The sequence below is a fragment of the Mus pahari genome, chromosome 6 (genome assembly GCF_900095145.1).
Source record: "Mus pahari chromosome 6, PAHARI_EIJ_v1.1, whole genome shotgun sequence".
Taxonomy (NCBI): domain Eukaryota; kingdom Metazoa; phylum Chordata; class Mammalia; order Rodentia; family Muridae; genus Mus; species Mus pahari.
This window is the reverse complement of record NC_034595.1, coordinates 89,115,860-89,134,028: the sequence shown is the minus strand read 5'-3', so window position 1 is coordinate 89,134,028 and position 18,169 is coordinate 89,115,860. Positions and strand designations below refer to the sequence as shown.

The following is an 18,169-nucleotide window of genomic DNA, read 5'->3' as shown; positions in this document are numbered from 1 at the left end:
GTGTGGTGAGATGGCTCAATAGACAATAATTAACACAGAGACATGAAAGGGGGCGTGGTGAGATGACTCAGCCGGTGAGGTTGCTGCCAACGGTGAGGTTGCTGCCAACGTAGTGACTTGAGTTGATTTCCAGGACCGGGTCTTTTTAGCTCTAATTTCTACACACTGCCCACCACACTTCCCCACACAGCCCAGGCACATATGCAATGACTGCAAGGTAAAGTGTAAGTGTGGATGACACAGGGCCCTTTCTCTTGGAAGTAGTCTGTTACATACAAGTCAACTTCTCTGGAGATTGACAAGAACATAGGCCTGCATGGGCTGTCCTAGAACTCATTCTAAAGACCAGGCTGGTCTTGAACTCAGAGGTTCCCATGGTTCTGCTTCTAAAGTGTTGGAATTAAAGGTGTGAGCCATCACACCTGGCTGCCAGAAAATTTTGTTTTCTATTGCAGGGCTCTTGAGTGTGGGGTTAAACCGGGACCTTAAACTGGTTAAGCACAAGCTGTGAACTCTACTAAAATACTTTAGCTGTCAGTGGTGAGTCCTCTGAAGAAGAGACAGTGATACAGTGGGAGCTGACTGAATGGCAGGAAGCAAACGTTAGACAGGGCTAAACTCATTACTGAGAAACTCCATCATTTGGTTTCAAGCATTTGTTTTCTTTTCCAGAAACTTTAAATACATGGGAATTATGTGAGAGAGGCGGAAGCCAATTTCACCAGCTACAGCCATACACTTTATCTTAGAACTTTAAATGGGAAGCACTTGACGACCCTGGGTATCTGTCTCCCTGCTGACTTATGTCAGACAATTCTTTTTTTTTTTTTAGCTTTATTTATTTATTATATGTAATTACACTGTAGCTGTCTTCAGACACTCCAGTAGAGGGCGTCAGATCTTGTTACAGATGGTTATGAGCCACCATGTGGTTGCTGGGATTTGAACTCAGGACCTTTGGAAGAGCAGTCGGGTGCTCTTACCCACTGAGCCATCTCACCAGCCCATCAGACAATTCTTAATCAAGGTCTCTCAGGGCAGGATGGGAGACTCGGGATGGACTGAAGTTAACCCAAAGAACATACACAAGAACATGAAAATCAGAACCAGCAGAGTCCACAGGAGCGACAGACGGGCCGTAGTCCTAGTGGTCAGCAGCCTGCTGCAGAAGCCTCACACATGAGCAACAGTCTGACATTTGGGAATAGAAACATTATGTAACGAACAACACTGAGACAGAAGCAGATAGGTATTGGCTGGTCATGTTCCTTAATTTACATGCCTGAGAACAAGGATGCTTCCACTGGAGGAAGTGTGGCAAGGCGCTCTATCTGGTCTGCCTAAGGAACAAAGCATGGCCAGTAACCTGCTCTCTCCTCATCACACCCCACCCCACCATAAAGGTATTCCCACTTTACAAATGACATGTATGTCAAGATTAGAGGAAGACATTAACTAGACGGATGACAAGAACCCATGTAAGAATTATCACCATAATTCACCTATGTTAGAGAGAGAGCAAGGTGGAGGGAGGGAGAGAATGCGTGTTAGGGAGACAGAGCTGGCAGGCGGAACGGCCATCATAACATGAAAGCAATGCTCACCTGGTTAACGCCCTTCGGGAATCAAACTCTAAAGGTGTGGCTGACGGGGACCCTGAAGGTGCTGGAGGTTGCAGAGGAGAGAATCTATTTAAACTGGAAGCACTTGGCCGTAAGGCATCTATAGGTGTTGTAGATTTAGAAAGAAAATACAAATTACATGGTTAATATGCAAATACTTGTTTTCCTGCCATCTGGGAATAAGAAACAAGACCAGGAATTTCTTTCCTTCTAAAATTGGAAACAGGTCTATGTTGGCCCTGACTGCTGGGTTGAACTGGTTCCCAAGTAGGTGGGACAACAGGTAAACTCCACCCCTACCCCCCAACCCCTGTTCTTTTTCTGATAAGATCTCATATAGGCAAGGCCAGTCTGGGACTCACTATGTAGTCTTCAGGTCCTGATGACGTCATCTTCTGAATGCTGGAATCCCACTCTCTCTCCACCATACCCGCTTCCTGAGTTACTAAGGCTCAAGCCTAGGGCACTGTGCACACTAAGTAGAAACTCTACCAACTGAGCTGCATACCCAGCCCTGGGAGCAGTAACTTGACCACAGAAAGTGTAAACAGAGACAGTTTAACAAGGAAGAGAGCCAAGAAAGGTTAGAAGCTCAATGACTGACCAGTCACTCCTCCCATCCAGGTGCCAACCAGGCCCAGACCTGCTGAGCTCCCAGCATCAGCCAAGACGAGGCACGTAGTGGGGAGCGAGTATGGCTGTAGGCAGTGATTTCTAACGAGGACACGTGACACCTACCATAGTCTGACAAGTACATTTATAGGGCATCGGGATATAAAAAGGCCTACAAACTTCTGTTCGCCACACATTATGTCCTTAAAAACATTCAGCCAGGTATGGTGGCAACTCCATAAATCTCAGGACTTTATAGAGATAGATGCAAGGAGTTCAAGGTCATACTCAGGTATACAGTGACTAGTCACACACCAACCAAGCACAAATACCAAAAAACAGGTGTGGTAAGCAGGGGGAGGGGAATGTGCCAAGGCACTGGCCAACATAATGCTGTGATTTATGTGAAAGCATGCAAATGTACCAAGTAAACACTAGAATTTTAAGTAACTTAAGAAGACACTGTTGACATTTCTTCATTTCCCTTTGGATCATTTTGGTTTTTTAGTTTTTAAGACATATTTGTGATGGTTCAGGCTTCTTCTACTTTGGTCACATTTGGTCTAATTTGGCACGAATTTGGACCAAGGCAAACAATAGCCTTATTAAAACATTGTGAGATTTATTTGCATATTATTTTACAATTAGAGTGTGTGTTCTTGAGTGTGAAATTTAAGAAGTATTGTTACTAATTTTTTAAAGAATTTCATACTATGTATTATAATCATAACTACCCCCTCCCTTGGAGGCCATCAGAGGTCAGCAGCTCTTCAGAGGTCGGCAATGTGAGCTTAGATGCTAATATTGTGTCATCTACATCAGATGTAGACGTCTACATGACAAACATCAGAAACTACACTCATTCTTAATACTAACTCAAACCTTGTGCACACCAGGAAAGCACTCTACTATGAAGCCACACACCCAACCTTTTTGTTTCTGATTTTGAAACAGGGTCATGCTGGATCAAACCTCTGGCTACACTGGGACTTACAATGTTGCCTAGGTGTCTCAAACTTACAGTAGTTTTCCTGCCTCAGTCTCCTGAATGTTATCATTACAAATGTGTGACACTACACCTAACTACGAACTAGGTTTCTAACGACTATGTCTTGCTAGGCTCAGGTAGGCATGGGCGTGGATTTCCATCCTTATCACCCAAATGCCAGGATTATAGGCATTTGAAACAACACCTGAGGCCTGGTGTGGAGGGACACGTCTCTAATCTCAGCACTTCAGAGGCAGAGGCAGGTGGATTACTTTGTGTGAGTTCAAGGCCAGCTTGGTCTACAGAGTTCCAAGACAGCCAAGGGAACACAGAGAACCCCCTGTCTCAAACTAAAAAAGGAGGCAGACAGATCCAGATAGTCTAGGCCAGCTGGGCAGTGTTATACAGAGAAGGCTCAGCAGTTAGAACCTCCATCATTCCAGGCACCCACATGGTAGCTCATAATTATCTCTAACTCTAGATCCCAAAATTGACACCTTCTGACCTTGCAGGCAAGAAACACACATGTTCTGTACATACAAAGATCCAAACAAAACACATCCACTGATAAAATAAATCTAAAAGAATTTACAGAAATAGTAAATGCTGAAAGAGCCCTATAGAAAAGACACGGCTGTGTCGCGTGACTGAGAACCACCGAGTGTGGCTCAGCAACTGCAGGCAACAGCGTTACAGACCAGCCAGCCAGCCAGCCAGCGCCTCTGCACTTACCCGACTCACTTGCCTTCGCTCCCCCGCTGCTGCCTTTGCCCCAGCTGCCCAGCTGTGCCTTGGGAACCAGCTGAATCTTCTCGTCAATGGTGGGCTTTAAGAAAGTGGCCAACGGTCATTCAAGGGTACATTTTTTTTAATGGCTTTATTCAGTGCCATATAACCAACTTTAGCAACAAAGTTTCAGTTTAGAGCCATCAACTGAGCTGGGCAAGGTGGCATAAGCCTTGGGAGGCCAAGTTCCAGGCCAGCCTGGTTTACATAGCAAATTCCAGGCCAGCCAGGGTACCTTGCCTCAAAAATAAAACAAGCAACTGCAAACTGGAGCTGTGCTCACTAAGGTGGGACCCACAGAACAGTGTGACAGCCACTCTGGCTTTCAGGGTATGCTTGGGTCTTTTGTATAGAAGCTCAACAAAATACACAGCTTCAAATCTTTTTTTTTTTTTTTTTTTTTAAATGTATGTGAGTATATTTTCTCTGTCTTCAGACACACCAGAAGAGGGCACTGGATCCTGTTACAAGTGGTTGTGAGCCACCATGTGGTTGCTGGGAATTGAACTCAGGACCTCTGGAAGAGCAGTCAGTGCTCTTAACCGCTGAGCCATCTCTCCAGACCCAAATGATTCTTCTTATACCACAATGCCCAATTATGTGCAAATTGCTTCGTCAGTTTATATAGACATGGCTATTCACAAACATCCTCCTACCATAACTTCCTAAATAATTAACTAAGTGCTAGTTAAAGGTGTGTGCTGCCATATTAGGCTCTGCGAGTGTGTGTTTTAAAATTTAAACACACAGAGACACACACACACAGAGACACACACACACACACACACACAGAGACACACTGACACACAGACACACACACACACACTTTGGGGGAGGACAGGGTCTCATATAGTCTAGGCTGGCTTTAAACATGCAATGTAGCTGAGGATAACCATAAATTTCTGATTCTCTTGCCTCCACCTCCTAAGTACTGGGATAACGGGAAGGCACCAAGTCTTTATAATACTTACCTTAGTGATTTTCAAAAATTTGGAGGGGTCCAGTACACGACTGTTCTTGGCCCCTTGTACAGTATTCCATCCACCTTCATCCACTCTTTGGACGCCTGCGGGGAGGAGAGGGTGTGGCAGTGTATCACTGCCTTAAGCCAGCTTGTCGCTGAGTGAGAATACCTTCAACCAAGGAATGCCATCGAAACCAAGGAGATCACAAACAGAATGTTAAAATACTAATGGCAGTCCTGGTAAAAGGAGTGTTCTTCAGTTTCTTGAGACAGAGTCTTCCTGTGCAGAGCAGATGGGGTTGGCTACCTTCAGATGGGTACCACTCCAGCTGGCAGGGAGTATTTAAGTCACAGCATGAAAATGACAAGCACAAGCTCTCTGGCTATCAGGAAACATTACTTAGGGGCTCGTGAGATGGCTCACTGGGTAAGAGTACCCGACTGTTCTTCCAAAGGTCCAGAGTTCAAATCCCAGCAACCACATGNTGGCTCATAACCACCCGTAACAAGATCTGACGCTCTCTTCTGGAGCATCTGAAGACAGCTACAGTGTACTTACATATAATAAATAAATAAATCTTAAAAAAAAAAAAAAAAAAAAAGGAAACATTACTTAGAAAAAACAACAGACACTGATTAATGGGTTCTGGCTGAAGTGGCACAGAGTCTGGGATCTGCAGGGCTAAGGGTTAAAGGAGGCTGCATCTACACCTCGGAAGGAGTTGGATAGACTTCACTATCTAAATCAATAGTTCTGTGGAATGCACATGCATTTCTCTGTACAAGCCTTAGGTGCTTAGGAGAAATCCTGACTTCTCTTTCTCTTGAATTTCATATCTAATTGTCAGATCCTGCCATGCCATTTTTGTTTGTTTTTTTCGAGGCAGGGTTTCTCTGTGTAGCCCTGGCTGTCCTGGAACTCACTCTGTAGACCAGGCTGGCTTCGAACTCAGTAATCCGCCTGCCTCTGCCTCCCACCTATTTAAAAAAATATATGCAAAGCCAGGCATGGTGGCACACACCCATCAACCCAGAGTTTGGGAGGCAGAAGCAGGAGGAGGGGAAATTCTAGGGCAGCCCAGACTACACAGTGAGTTCCAGGTTCCCCGTTGACACATGGTAAGGTTTTGTCACAGAAACAAAACATAAAATTAATAAATAAAAGCAACCCACTGCTGTATGGAGCCTTTTTTAGGTTGCTGAGTTCAATGTCAGCAGCTCTACTTAAGCTTTCCAGATAAGGGTGCGGACCTGCGGTGGCCTCTGGTTTCTGCTTTAAGTGGAGGCCATTGGTGTGGTTCACCACAGTGCAGACATCTTGCCTTTTTTTCTGAAACACGTCTGGTTGTTATCCTCTCAATAAGGAAAAGACAAGATTCTTTACAAATTAACTCAAATTTACAAATTGACTGAGCTCTCGGACTCTGGTCCCTACTGTCTCTGCCCCCCTTTTGCTGTGATGCCTTCAATGCAGGCACGAGTTTTAACCACAGATCGCACTGCGGCAGGGCCTCTGTGCTCCCCCTTCACCCCGTACAAATCCCTCATTTCAAAGATGTGCACAGAACTTCCCTCCCTCACCTGCTTCAGGCTGGCTCACCAGGACCAACAAGAAAAGGCTCTCCAATCTTCCCCCTTAAAAACCTCTGGGATGCAGCACTCGGGAGGCAGAGGCAGGGGGATTTCTGAGTTCGAGGCCAGCCTGGTCTACAAAGTGAGTTCTAGGACAGCCAGGGCTACACAGAGAAACCCTGTCTCGAAAAAAACAAAACAAAACAACAAAACAAAACAAAACAAACCCTTTGGGATGCTGAGATGGCTCAGCAGATAGAAGCAGCTGCTGTCAGGCCTGAAGACCTGAGTTTGATCCTGGGACAAACATGGCAGGAGGAGAAAACAGGCTCCTTCAATTTTTTCTGACCTCCACGGCATGCCATGTAATAAAAAAGCCTCAACAACTGCAGCCTCTCTTCTCTAAATCTCGCATCCCCCATATTTCTCTCTTCTAACTGGGCCCTGGAACAGAGTTGGATAATGATACATTGTACTTCAGTTGGATAATGATACATTGTACTTCAGTATCTGATTACTGTTACCAGCACATGACCCCGTGACTGCGATGGGCATTCCTGGTGCCAGTCAGCGCACACTGAAGACTAGTGGAGGAAGCCAAAAAAACGAAGTGCTTCATTTCAGTTCTTCCAGCAAGCACCGTCCATCCAAACCATGAACCGACACCCCGTTAGGACTGTACCCTCTCCACTGTATGAGTAAGGTCCTTTCAAACAACAGCCACTCAGCCAGGTCAGGGCTCTGCCCCATAAAGGTGTCTTCCTCTTCCCATCTCTCCTCTAAAGCCTCACAGCCTCCTTCCTTCCTTCCTTCCTTCCTTCCTTCCTTCCTTCCTTCCTTCCTTCCTTCCTTCCTTCCTCTCTCTCTCCTCCCCCCTTCTCCTCCTTTTAAAATGAGCTTCAGTGGTTCACCTGCATGTATATCCCCGTGATGATGTCAGATGCCCTGGAACTGGTCTTACAGATGGTTGTGAGCTGCAGTGAGGGTGCTGGGAACTGAACCAGAGTCTTCTGGAAGAGGAACTGGTGTTCTTAATCTCTGAGCCATCTTTCCAGCCCCTTTCACGTCATTCTTAGGTCTAAATTTTTATAACCTTAATGGAGAATGTATCTCAACTAAGGACACTCCATGCATTAATTCACTGGACAATGTGTCCTGGAGGGGTCAAGCCATCAGTTTCAAAAGAGCTATTTTCCCTTGCTTCTCTTACCTCGCTCAGACAGTGTGGAGAGAGATGCTCATTGCTAGCCAGTGAATGTCTGGCTTTGCACTTCAACACACATTTCCACTGTGCACTCTCTTCTTCCATGGTTAGTCTCAGGTGTCTTGGTGTTGCCTGACAACCATCTTTGTGACCTCACTTTCAGCACTTACCTAATAGGCCCAGCACCCTGCAACCCCTGTGGCCCAGCCTCTGTCTCACCTGGTCTCCTCTTCTCCTTGGTCATCAGCTGCTGGACTTTCCTCTGCTCCTCTTGTTCTTCGATTTTGGCCTCTTTGTGAATCTGCTCAATAGTTTTTGGCCCCTGATCTGCTCTTCGGGACACCCAATTACACTATGAGAAGAGAACAAGGCTAAGCGTCAAGTCACACAGAACCACCCAGAAAGGGTCAGGCCTCTAACCTGGTGAATGCCTACCATATGCAAGGTTCTGCGTTTGGTCCTCAGCACCACACGCAACAACAATAATGTAATTTTCCAAATAAAAATCAATTAAAAGCCTATACTTTGCCTGGGCAGTGTGGTACACACCTTTAGTCCCAGAACTCAGGAGGCAGAGGAAGGCAGATCTCTGTGATTTTGAGGCCAGCATGATCTATAGACTTAAGTTGTAGGACAGCCAGGGCTACACAGAGAAACCTGGTAAAACACCAACCCCCAAAAGGAAAAAGCGTATACTTTTCCACTGCGGGAACCATATAAAATTTCTGCTAAGTGGAGAAGAATGCTAGCCCCTCAGTTTGTTAGGGATGACAGGTGTAGGATTTCAAGCTAAGGAAATGAACTCTGGTGGGGTGTGCAGCACACATTCCAACAACTGAAGTAAGAGTCAGAAGGAAAAAGTGTCTGATGCAGCTGCCAATACGACCAACACTAGGAGAGGAAAGGAGGTGGGCCAGGAAGAAGCAAGATTCTCCAGGGCTGTGTGACATGAGGGGCTAATACTCAGTTCATGCCATAGTTCACAACAGCTCTAAATCAAAGGGGACAACCATTTTTCTTCCTTTACTATGACTCTGGTACCCTACCTAGAATGCCACACAAAGCTGCTTCTCTCTTCTCAGGAGACAAAACTTGCCTCACTCCATCCCAGCCTCTGTTCCAATGGCTAAAATGAGCAAATGTGGTGGAAAAAATGGGTGGAAAAGGTTGAATTTAGCTTGTGAGGGAGCTCTGAGCAACAGGTTACAGCTTTTGCTACTAAGGTTATACCTGGGTTTAGCAAGACAAAGAAGCCTCATTGGTGCCCTAAGAACTGAGAGGAATGAGGGGACAGTGCTTCCAGCTGAGGCAGATAAACATGGCAGCCAGGATGACAGGGTACCCATGAGTTTCAATGGAGACACTCATCTCACTGAACTGTGGTACGGTCTGAAGGACAGCAATATCATCATTGTAGAAATCAAACACATGGCTAATGAGTTCAACATGCTCCCTGTGGAGAGGCGGCTCCAGCTGCTCAGTTCAGAAAGCCCGAGTCTCAATGACCAGGACTGAATTCAGATAACAATGTCAGAGCTGCAGTGTGGTGTGGTAACTGGGAAAAGACAAGACAGGCAGTGCCTTTTTCCTGTACTCTAGTCCTGGGCAAGAAGCAAGACACCATGCCACCCAAACAAACACCACCGACTTCTCCAATGAGTCCGTTTGATCTCCCCGCAGCACCCCTTTCTGTCACCTTGACACAAGCTGGAATTATCTAGAAGATGACTCTTAATTGAGACCATGACTCTGTTAAGGAACATCTGGGTTCTTTCCATCTCCTGGCTATTATAAATAAGGCTGCGATGAACATAGTAGAGCATGTGTCCTTATTACATGTTGGAGCATGTGTCCTTATTACATGTTGGAGCATGTTGGGTATATTCCCAGGAGTGGTATTAGTGGGTCCTCAGGTAGTATTATGTTCAGTTTTCTGAGGAACTGCCAAACNNATTTCCAGAGTGGTTGTAACAGCTTGCAATCCCACCAGCAATGGAGGAGTGTTCCTCTTTCTCCACAACCTCGACAGCATCTGCTGTCACCTGACTTTTTGATCTTAGCCATTCTGACTTATGTGAGGTGGAATCTCAGGGTTGTTTTGATTTCTATTTCCCTGACGACTAAGGATGTTGAACTTTTCTTTAGGTGCATCTCAGCCATTAGATATTCTTCAGTTGAGATGTCCCTCAACAGAAGAATGGATACAGAAAATGTGGTACACAATTTACACAATTGAGTACTACTCAGCTATTAAAAACAATGAATTTATGAAATTCTTAGGCAAATGGATAGAACTAGAAATTATCATCCTGAGTGAGGTAACCCATTCACAAAAGAACACATATGGTATTATTGATAAGTGGATATTAGCCCAGAAGCTCAGAATACCCAAGATACAATTCACTAACCACATGAAACTCAAGAAGAAGGAAGACCAAAGTGTAGATAATTTGATCCTTTTTAGAAGGTGGAACAAAATACCTATAAGAGGAGTTACAAAGTGTGGAGCAGAGACTGAAGGAATGACCATCCAGAAACTGTTCCACCTGGGTTTCTATCCAATATACAATCACCAAATGCAGACACGTTTGTGGGTGCCAACAAGTGCTTACTGACAGGAACCTGCTATAGCTGCCTCTGGAGAGGCCCCATCAGTGCCTGACAAATACAGAGGTGGATTCTCTCAGTCAACCATTTTTTGGACTGAGCACAGGGTCCCCAATGAAGGAGCTAGAGAAAGGACCCAAGGAGCTGAAGGGGTTTGCAGCCCCATAGGAGGAGCAACAATATGAACTAACCAGTACCCCCAGAGCTCCCAGGGACTAAATCGCCAACCAAAAGTACACATGGTGGGACTCATGTCTTTAGCTGCATATGAAGCAGAGGATGGCCTAGTTGGTCATCAATGGGAGGAGAGGCCATTGGTCTTGTGAAGGCTCTATGCCCCAGTGTAGGGGAATGCCAAGGCCAGGAAGCGGGTGTGGGTGGGTTGGTGAGCAGGGGGAAGGGAAGGGGGATGGGGCTAGGGGGTTTTTGGAAGGGAAACCAGGAAAGGGGGATAACATCTGAATGTAAATAAAGTAAATATCTAATTTAAAAAAAAAAAAAAAAAAAGGCCATGCCTCCACCCGGACCGACTGCAGGGCATTTCCCTGATTACTGCATGTGGTTTTTCTCTGACAGATGGTTCTGAGCTGTGTACACCCAGGCTGAGCAAGCCAGTTCCTCCATGGCCTCCTCATCAGTTCCTGCCTCCAGGCTCCTGCCCTGACTGCCTATGACCATAAGACTGTATTGTAAGACTGTAATCTGAAAGAACCCCTCCCTTCCCAAATGGTTTCTGGTCATGGTTGTGTACTGATAGAAACCTAACTCACCAGCCTGAGGTCGATTACATCCTGAAGCATGAACCGAATCCTGGAGGAAGTTTTTCTTTCTTTGACGATCTTCTCCATCTGGTTAAAGTACTGGTCCATGCGTGGCTGCAAATAATAAAACCACCATGATTTCTGGCCGACAAATTCAATTTCCTTTTTTTTCATGTACTTTTGGTTTTTGTCTTTTTTTTTTTAAAAAAAGATTTTATTTAGTTATTTTATGTATATGAGTACACTGTAGCTGTCTTCAGATAGACCAGAAGAAGGCACCAGATCTCATTACAGATGGTTGTGAGCCACCATGTAGTTGCTGGGAATTGAACTCATGACCTCTGGAAGAGCAGTCAGTGCTCTTACCCACTGAGCTATCTCTCCAGCCTGGCTTTTGTCTTTATTATAAAGGTTCTCATCTGCAGCCTAGGTTGCCTCAAACTTGTTATCACTCTGACTCAGCCTCCTGAGTGCTGGAATGATTACAGATGGGTAATGAACCACTCTAAGGTACCAAGTAGATTTTTAGGTGATTAAAGAATAACTTTTAATGGCTAGAATCATTTTATTACCACTGTATTGTGTTTCTACTGTGTGGCCACATGTGGAGGTGGGAGGAGATTTCTGGGAGTCGGTTCCCTCCTTCCACCACTCGGATCCCACGGCTGACAGGCTTGGCAGGCAAGCACCTGTAACCATTCAATAACTTCCCTGTCCCCAGCAATGGCATTTAATGGAGAATATATGCAGCCACTATAGAGAGCACACTCGCTAGGCTCCTGGCATGTCATACTGCAGCTCGGGAAGACCCAGCTCTCTGTCTGTCCTTTGCTACATTTCCCATGATCTCTGCTGAAACTATGCAAGCCGAGTAAGTTGTAAGATGCAAAATATACGCTTAGACCCGAAAGCTGGAAGGCCCTACCTCTGTCACATACAAACATAACCCTGGGTGACTCATCTGTGTCGTTATTTCTCTGAAGCACTTCTAATGTGTTTCCTTTATTTGTACAGTGTCAGACTATGTCTTTATAGCTTCCTATACAATGGTCAGGTGGCAATGTCATTAATTAGTCTGTAAACTTAAGAAGCAAGTGAGAATTGGGCATGATGTCCCATGCACTCAGGAGCAGAGGCAGGCAGATCTTTGTGAGTTCAACGCTACTCAAGTCTACATAGTGTGTTCCAGGACTGCCAGAGCTTCATAGCAAGACCCTGTCTCAAAAATCAAAGCATTATATACAATAACTAAATAATTTTTAAAAAGGGAGGGGGCTGGAGAGATGGCTCAGCAGTTAAGAGCACTGACTGCTCTTCCAGAGGTCCTGAGTTCAATTCCCAGCAACCACATGGTGGCTCACAACCATCTGTAATTGGATCCAGTGCCCTCTTGTGGTGTGTCTGAAGACAGCTACAGTGTACTTATATACAATAAATAAATTATTAAAAAAAAACAAACAATCAAACAAATAAAAAACCAAGCAAAACAGAAACCATGACTTGAAGTGGGCACAGTGGTGCACACAGAGCAATCCCACTAGCATTTCTATCCTCTTTTTCAGACCTGGTCCATTTCTTAAACTGCTTCTACTGATAACCTATAAAATGGCTGAGAGAGAGAAGGACCAACCAACCTAGGCTGCAAACTGACTGACCTGCACGTGACCGGGGAGCACCGCCCCTTAGAGCTAACAGAGATAGGTGAGGAGCCCTGTCAGTCACACAGGCCATGAGGAGGGCGGGAGGAGCCCGCACACAGACTGCTCTGACAGGGGCAGGCTCCCTGGGGGAGGGAGACCTCTGAGTCTCTGCGTGGTACCTTTGCTTTTTCAAAGTCCAGGTCTTTGCCGATGGTGGTGAGCAGGCGACACAGGCACTCCAGGGACTCTTCATCGTGGTTCTTCAGGAGCTTCACCACGCAGTCATGCATGATGGCCTCTGTCAGCATTTTCAGTTTAAAGAGTTCTCCAATGAACTTGATGTTGCCGATGGATCTCCGCCGGGCTTTGTCCTTGGCTTCTTCCAGTTCATCGTGAAGCCTTGTCCTCTCCTCTGGCTGTTGTGTAAAAACGGGGGAAGAACACCTAAGGTGGCAGGGCCTCACTCCTTTGGGGCACAAATGCTCTGACATGGACCACTGAGCCTCACTCCTCAGAAAAAAAGACCTACACACCAAAGTGTGCATCCTTCCAGAGAGATGAACCTAGCAGCCTCTCTAAAGTCTAATGTTAGACTAATGTTTGCTGAGGAAGTCCTCTAAACGCGCACACACGTGTGTCCACGCTAGCGCGCGCGCTCAGACAGACAGACAGACACACACACACATACACACACACACACACACATGGTCCCTCTGCAGGTGCCATAGATAGTTGTATGACAACTGACAGTACTTCATGTCAAGAAGGTCTTACAGCGCTGGCAGCTTCCAGTTCTTTCTGCTTCTTCTCAAAGACGTCATCATCTGCTTTGTCCTTCTCAAACTCCTTCTGGCAGCGGTTAAGCAGCAGCTTCCGGAAATTCACTGTGTTGCCAGGCTTGTCTGCCATGGGCACCTTCAGCTGCATTCAGAGAACAAAGAACAAAGGCAGCCAGGTTACTTAATGCAGACAGACACACAGGTAGACATTCTAAAACACGTAGCCCGAGATTTTACACAGTGCAACAGAAAGCTGTCTTGTCTCTTACACAGAGAAGACACACACCTTGTCTTTTGTGGATAGATCCCAAGCTGAAATGGAAGCTACTATCTGTACAGTGCTTACATCCAAATACCTACACTTTTAAATTGTGGAAGGTAATCTCTTTGCTTAAACCTTATTATGATTGCATTTCTATAAGGGGTGTGCATGTGCAGGCCCACATGCATGCACTTGGTGCATCCATGGAGGAGTCTTACTTTCTTCTTGGGGTATGGGGATCAAACTCAGGTCATCAAGGTTGTGCAGCAAGCCACCTCTATCCACTGAGCCATCTTACCCACCTTTTATTCTGACAGCAGAATGTAGCCTCCATTGTAAGAAAACACGAAATTCTCCTACTCAGTTACTGTACAACATGGAAAAGGGCTTTTCTGGACTTAGAAAGTGGATCCAACAGTTCTTAAATTAACACACTGCCTAGGCCATGTGGGTGAAAACCATTTTTTTTTTTTTTTTTTTTTTTTTTTTGTTTTTTTTATGGTAGCTCTCTTTGAGACAGGGAGTCACTACTTCAGGCAGGCCTGNTTTTTTTTTTTTTTTTTTTTTGGTAGCTCTTTTTGAGACAGGGAGTCACTACTTCAGGCAGGCCTGGGTCCCATCATGGAAGTCAAGTTGGCCTCGGATTTGGAATTATACTGCCTATGGCACCTCAAGGCTGGGATATAGGTCTGAGTCAATCATCCCACCCTTCTAACTTGCTTTGAAGTAAGCAGGGATGGAACCCTAACCAAACACACAGCGTCGTGCTGTCTGATTTATTTTTGAGATGCAAGCACTGGCAGCTGCAGCTGGCCTTGTCCTCACTATAAAGCTTTGATGATCTTGAACTCCTGATCCCCAAGCCTCTAACTCTGTCTACCAAGTACTGGGATCAGATATGCTATCAAGACTAATCGAGATGATTAATCTTATCAATGAAATGGCTGTGGACACCTGATCAAAACTAAAGGGCCAGAGAAAGTGGCGAAGAACAGCCATGACATCACAGTGCAGTCAGGGCCACCCTACTGTCACAAGAGGGCCCAGAGCCAGTCAACAGGCTGGCATATGTTAACTGGCACAGGCCTCAGTCCCAGCATTTGGGATATCACTACAAAGTGACAGTTCAAATGTAGCTCCTTCAACTCTCTATCTTCTCTCCAAGGCCAGTGTATATAACAAGCTACCTACACTGTGCACAGAAGCAAGGAAAGACATCTTTACTGGAGTCACCCAGAGACACACGCAGAAGGATGCCTACAGAACTCCAAAGTTGGATGCTGCTTCGGCGCACTGTGCAGGTGACATACGCTTCCTCACCCAGTTCACGCCAGCCACACCTACTGTCCGAGGCGGAAGTCTGATCTCTTAGACCAGACTGCCCCAAGTCCTGAGCATCCTGTCAGCTTCCCCAGTGCTGCGATCACAGGCGTACACCCCATGCCTGCTTTCTTTCCAGTCATCACGGCAGGAGTCTGACACACTCACAACCCATCCCTCTCTCTCCTCACTTCCTCCACACCTATCCAGGGGAACGTAACTCCCCGATGCTTCAACCTCCTCCGCAGCTTCCTCCATTTTGCCCCAGACTCACACTCCTGCTACACAGATAAGACACCAGGGAACTTCTCATGGGACATGGAAAGAGGTTTTTGAAATTTTTTTTCTATCTTCTTGACTTTTTGAGACAGGGTCCCAAGTACTCCAGGTATAGCTGAGGACCTTGGCCTTACTTCTCATGTTCCCATTGGAATTACAGCCTGCTTCACACCACTTTCTCAAACTCGTTACCTTCTTAATTAGGGCTAATATTTCTGTGATAAAAACCATGACCAAAAGCAATGTGGGGAGGAGAGGCTTTATGTCATTCTCAGTTAAAAGCAGTGAAGGCAGAAATTCAAGCAGAGGCCTGAAGGCCGTGGAGGGCGCTGCTCACTGGTGGTCCCACCGCTTGCTCAGCCTGCTTTTTTACAGAACCCAGGCCCACCAGCCCAGGGACGGCACCACCCACAGTGGGCTGGGCCCTCCCACATCAATCACTAACTAAGAAAACGCCTTACAGTCTTGCCTACAGCCTAATCTTATGAAGGCATTTCTCAACTGGGGCTCCCTCCTGTCTGACCACTCCAGCTTGTGTGAAGCTGGCATAAACCCGGCCAGCACACTTTTGTATCCAGGCATTCATTCTCCAGACACAAAGTGGCATTTTAGACAGGAGGACTTGAGCAGCATGTAATACAGAGGCATTCTGAAATGGAGATTTTCATTTTCATGCTAATTAATTAGAACAAAATATGGCAACTTAGGTTACAAAATTAGTTTATTTATTTTACTTAAAAAATGTATTTATATTTTATCATTTGGGAATGGGCTCTGCAGTATAGATCTGTGGCTAGCCTAGAGCTCAGTACACAGCCCAGGCTGGCCCTGCACTTTTCATGCTCCTCCTGAGTGCTGGGAGTTCGGGAGTGAGGTGCTGTGCCTGGCTAATCTATTCCTTCATTGCGGAGACAGGGTCTTGCTGGCATCGACTTTGCAATGATATGATTGACAATATTCTAGCCTGACACTGTCACTATCAATAAGGCCTGTAGGACAGTTCTCTTCAGGCACTAAGGTGTGACATGTCAGCTATGTGCCTTCCAGTTAGCTGAGATCCTGTGGTATCCTTTAGTCACTTATTGAATTGGGAGAAGCTATGCATCAGAAGCATGCCTTTCTCTCTTATGACCCCCTGAGTTGTACATGGTTTGTCTGAGCTCAAGGTGGTAGGGAAAGACACCAAGTGCAGATGTGTGGCTTGTTAAAACATCTGTAATATCAACTCCTCAATGTATCTAACAATGTGAGGAAAAAAGGGACTCCATTTTATTCTTTAGAATTCACCTAAGCAGTGCAAAATCACATGAGAAGGTATTCAATTCATTCATTCATTCATTCATTCATTTCACCTAGAAGGGTTCAAATGGAGTTATTTTGGGGCTTGGGTAGACCACTGATAACATAGCTTGCTTAGCATGTGCAAGGCCCTGTGTTTCTTACCTTGCACAAAAAACCCACAACAATGAGAGAGAGAGAGAGAGAGAGAGAGAGAGAGAGAGAGAGAGAGAGAGAGAGAGAGAATATGAATATGAATGTGGGTATGTGGTAAAGTACACAATCTATGTACACAGCACTGAGATTGGAAAACTAATTCTAAACAATGCGATGGACGACACTACCCGGCGAGGGTTGCTTGAACACTGTCAGCTGAGCTAAGACCTCTGCTGCCAGAGGCTGTTTTCTCCTTGAGCATAGTGTGGCAGCTCCCAAAGAGGCCAACACTAACTAAAAGCATCTCCAGATGCTGGCAGCTGGTGAGGAGGGAGAAGGCCCTGGGGAGAAGACTATCCAGTTCAGCGTTAGAGCTAAGGTTCTATCCATCAACAAAGAAAGTTTGAGGGCTCCAGGAGCACCTGCTGCTTTGCCAGAGGACCAGTGTTAAGTTCCCAGTACCCAAATCAGGGCATTCACAATTGCCTGTAACAACAATGTTTGCCACACCCACCCACACAGTGATGTAGAAGCAAGGAGCGGTAGGAGGCTCAGGGGGCAGCTGCTGGTGGAGGTGCTGAGCCAGCACCAGCCTGCCTCACCCGCCCTCTTCCTGTTTCCCTTTCTACAAATTTCTTCAGCAGGTAGACAATTGTCTAAGCAGGAATGTTATGTTTACAATGCTGTAACATTGTATCATTTGCTTTCCTTGTTTTAAATAAGTTTTAATCTTAGTCATGTGCATGTATGTTCATATATATGCTATGGATTAAATTGATGCTTATTTCTTTATTTTAGTTGTTGCTGAGATCCTAGGCAGGTCTCCATGCTCGCTCCTGAGTGCGAGAACTGAAGGTGTGAGCTACTATGTCTAGCAAGAGAGGAAACGTTCAGATTTTGAACATTTCTGATGATAAGACAACTATCTTTTCAGTTTCAGACGCCAGAATTAGAACAGTTAATTTTAAATTTAGTTTATGTTAAAGTTAGTACCTGCTCTAGTTCTATAAGAAGACACTCCAGAATAAAATTATTGCCTGTGATCTAATTCCACATTACTACCTAACCCTCAGCCAGTGTTCTCCAGGTTGGAGGAGACCATATGCTTGTGCCCATTTCAAGCAAGTCTCCATATACTCCACCCTAGAGATGGGAACAGACAATATTTTTGTGAAATTCTTTTCTATCAGTGAGAACAGATACACCTGGGCTAGCAATCTATTCTCCCCTTTGCACTGCAACGACACTGGGGAGACCACACTGAGGGGGAGTATACCTCTTGGCGACTCTCGCTGGGGAGACTACACTGAGGACAGTATACCTCCTGGGGACTCTCGCT

The 18,169-nt window shown here is 45.6% G+C and overlaps 1 protein-coding gene across 22 annotated transcripts in view; it reads right to left on the bottom strand.

The window, feature by feature from the left end:
* Nucleotides 1-18,169, bottom strand: part of Eif4g3 (eukaryotic translation initiation factor 4 gamma 3) — a 212,377-nt gene that overhangs the window by 25,096 nt on the left and 169,112 nt on the right. For 18 of the 22 annotated variants that reach the window (XM_029540030.1, XM_029540031.1, XM_029540032.1 and 15 more), the window contains 7 exons: nucleotides 13,531-13,677; nucleotides 12,936-13,172; nucleotides 11,126-11,230; nucleotides 7,968-8,100; nucleotides 4,980-5,074; nucleotides 3,955-4,048; nucleotides 1,605-1,722 (listed from right to left, as the gene is read on the bottom strand). In XM_029540030.1, coding sequence (XP_029395890.1) covers nucleotides 1,605-1,722; nucleotides 3,955-4,048; nucleotides 4,980-5,074; nucleotides 7,968-8,100; nucleotides 11,126-11,230; nucleotides 12,936-13,172; nucleotides 13,531-13,677 — 929 coding nt within the window. The remainder of the gene's footprint in view (nucleotides 1-1,604; nucleotides 1,723-3,954; nucleotides 4,049-4,979; nucleotides 5,075-7,967; nucleotides 8,101-11,125; nucleotides 11,231-12,935; nucleotides 13,173-13,530; nucleotides 13,678-18,169) is intronic. The other 4 variants (XM_021199480.2, XM_021199479.2, XM_029540020.1 and 1 more) reach the window with 1 other exon arrangement.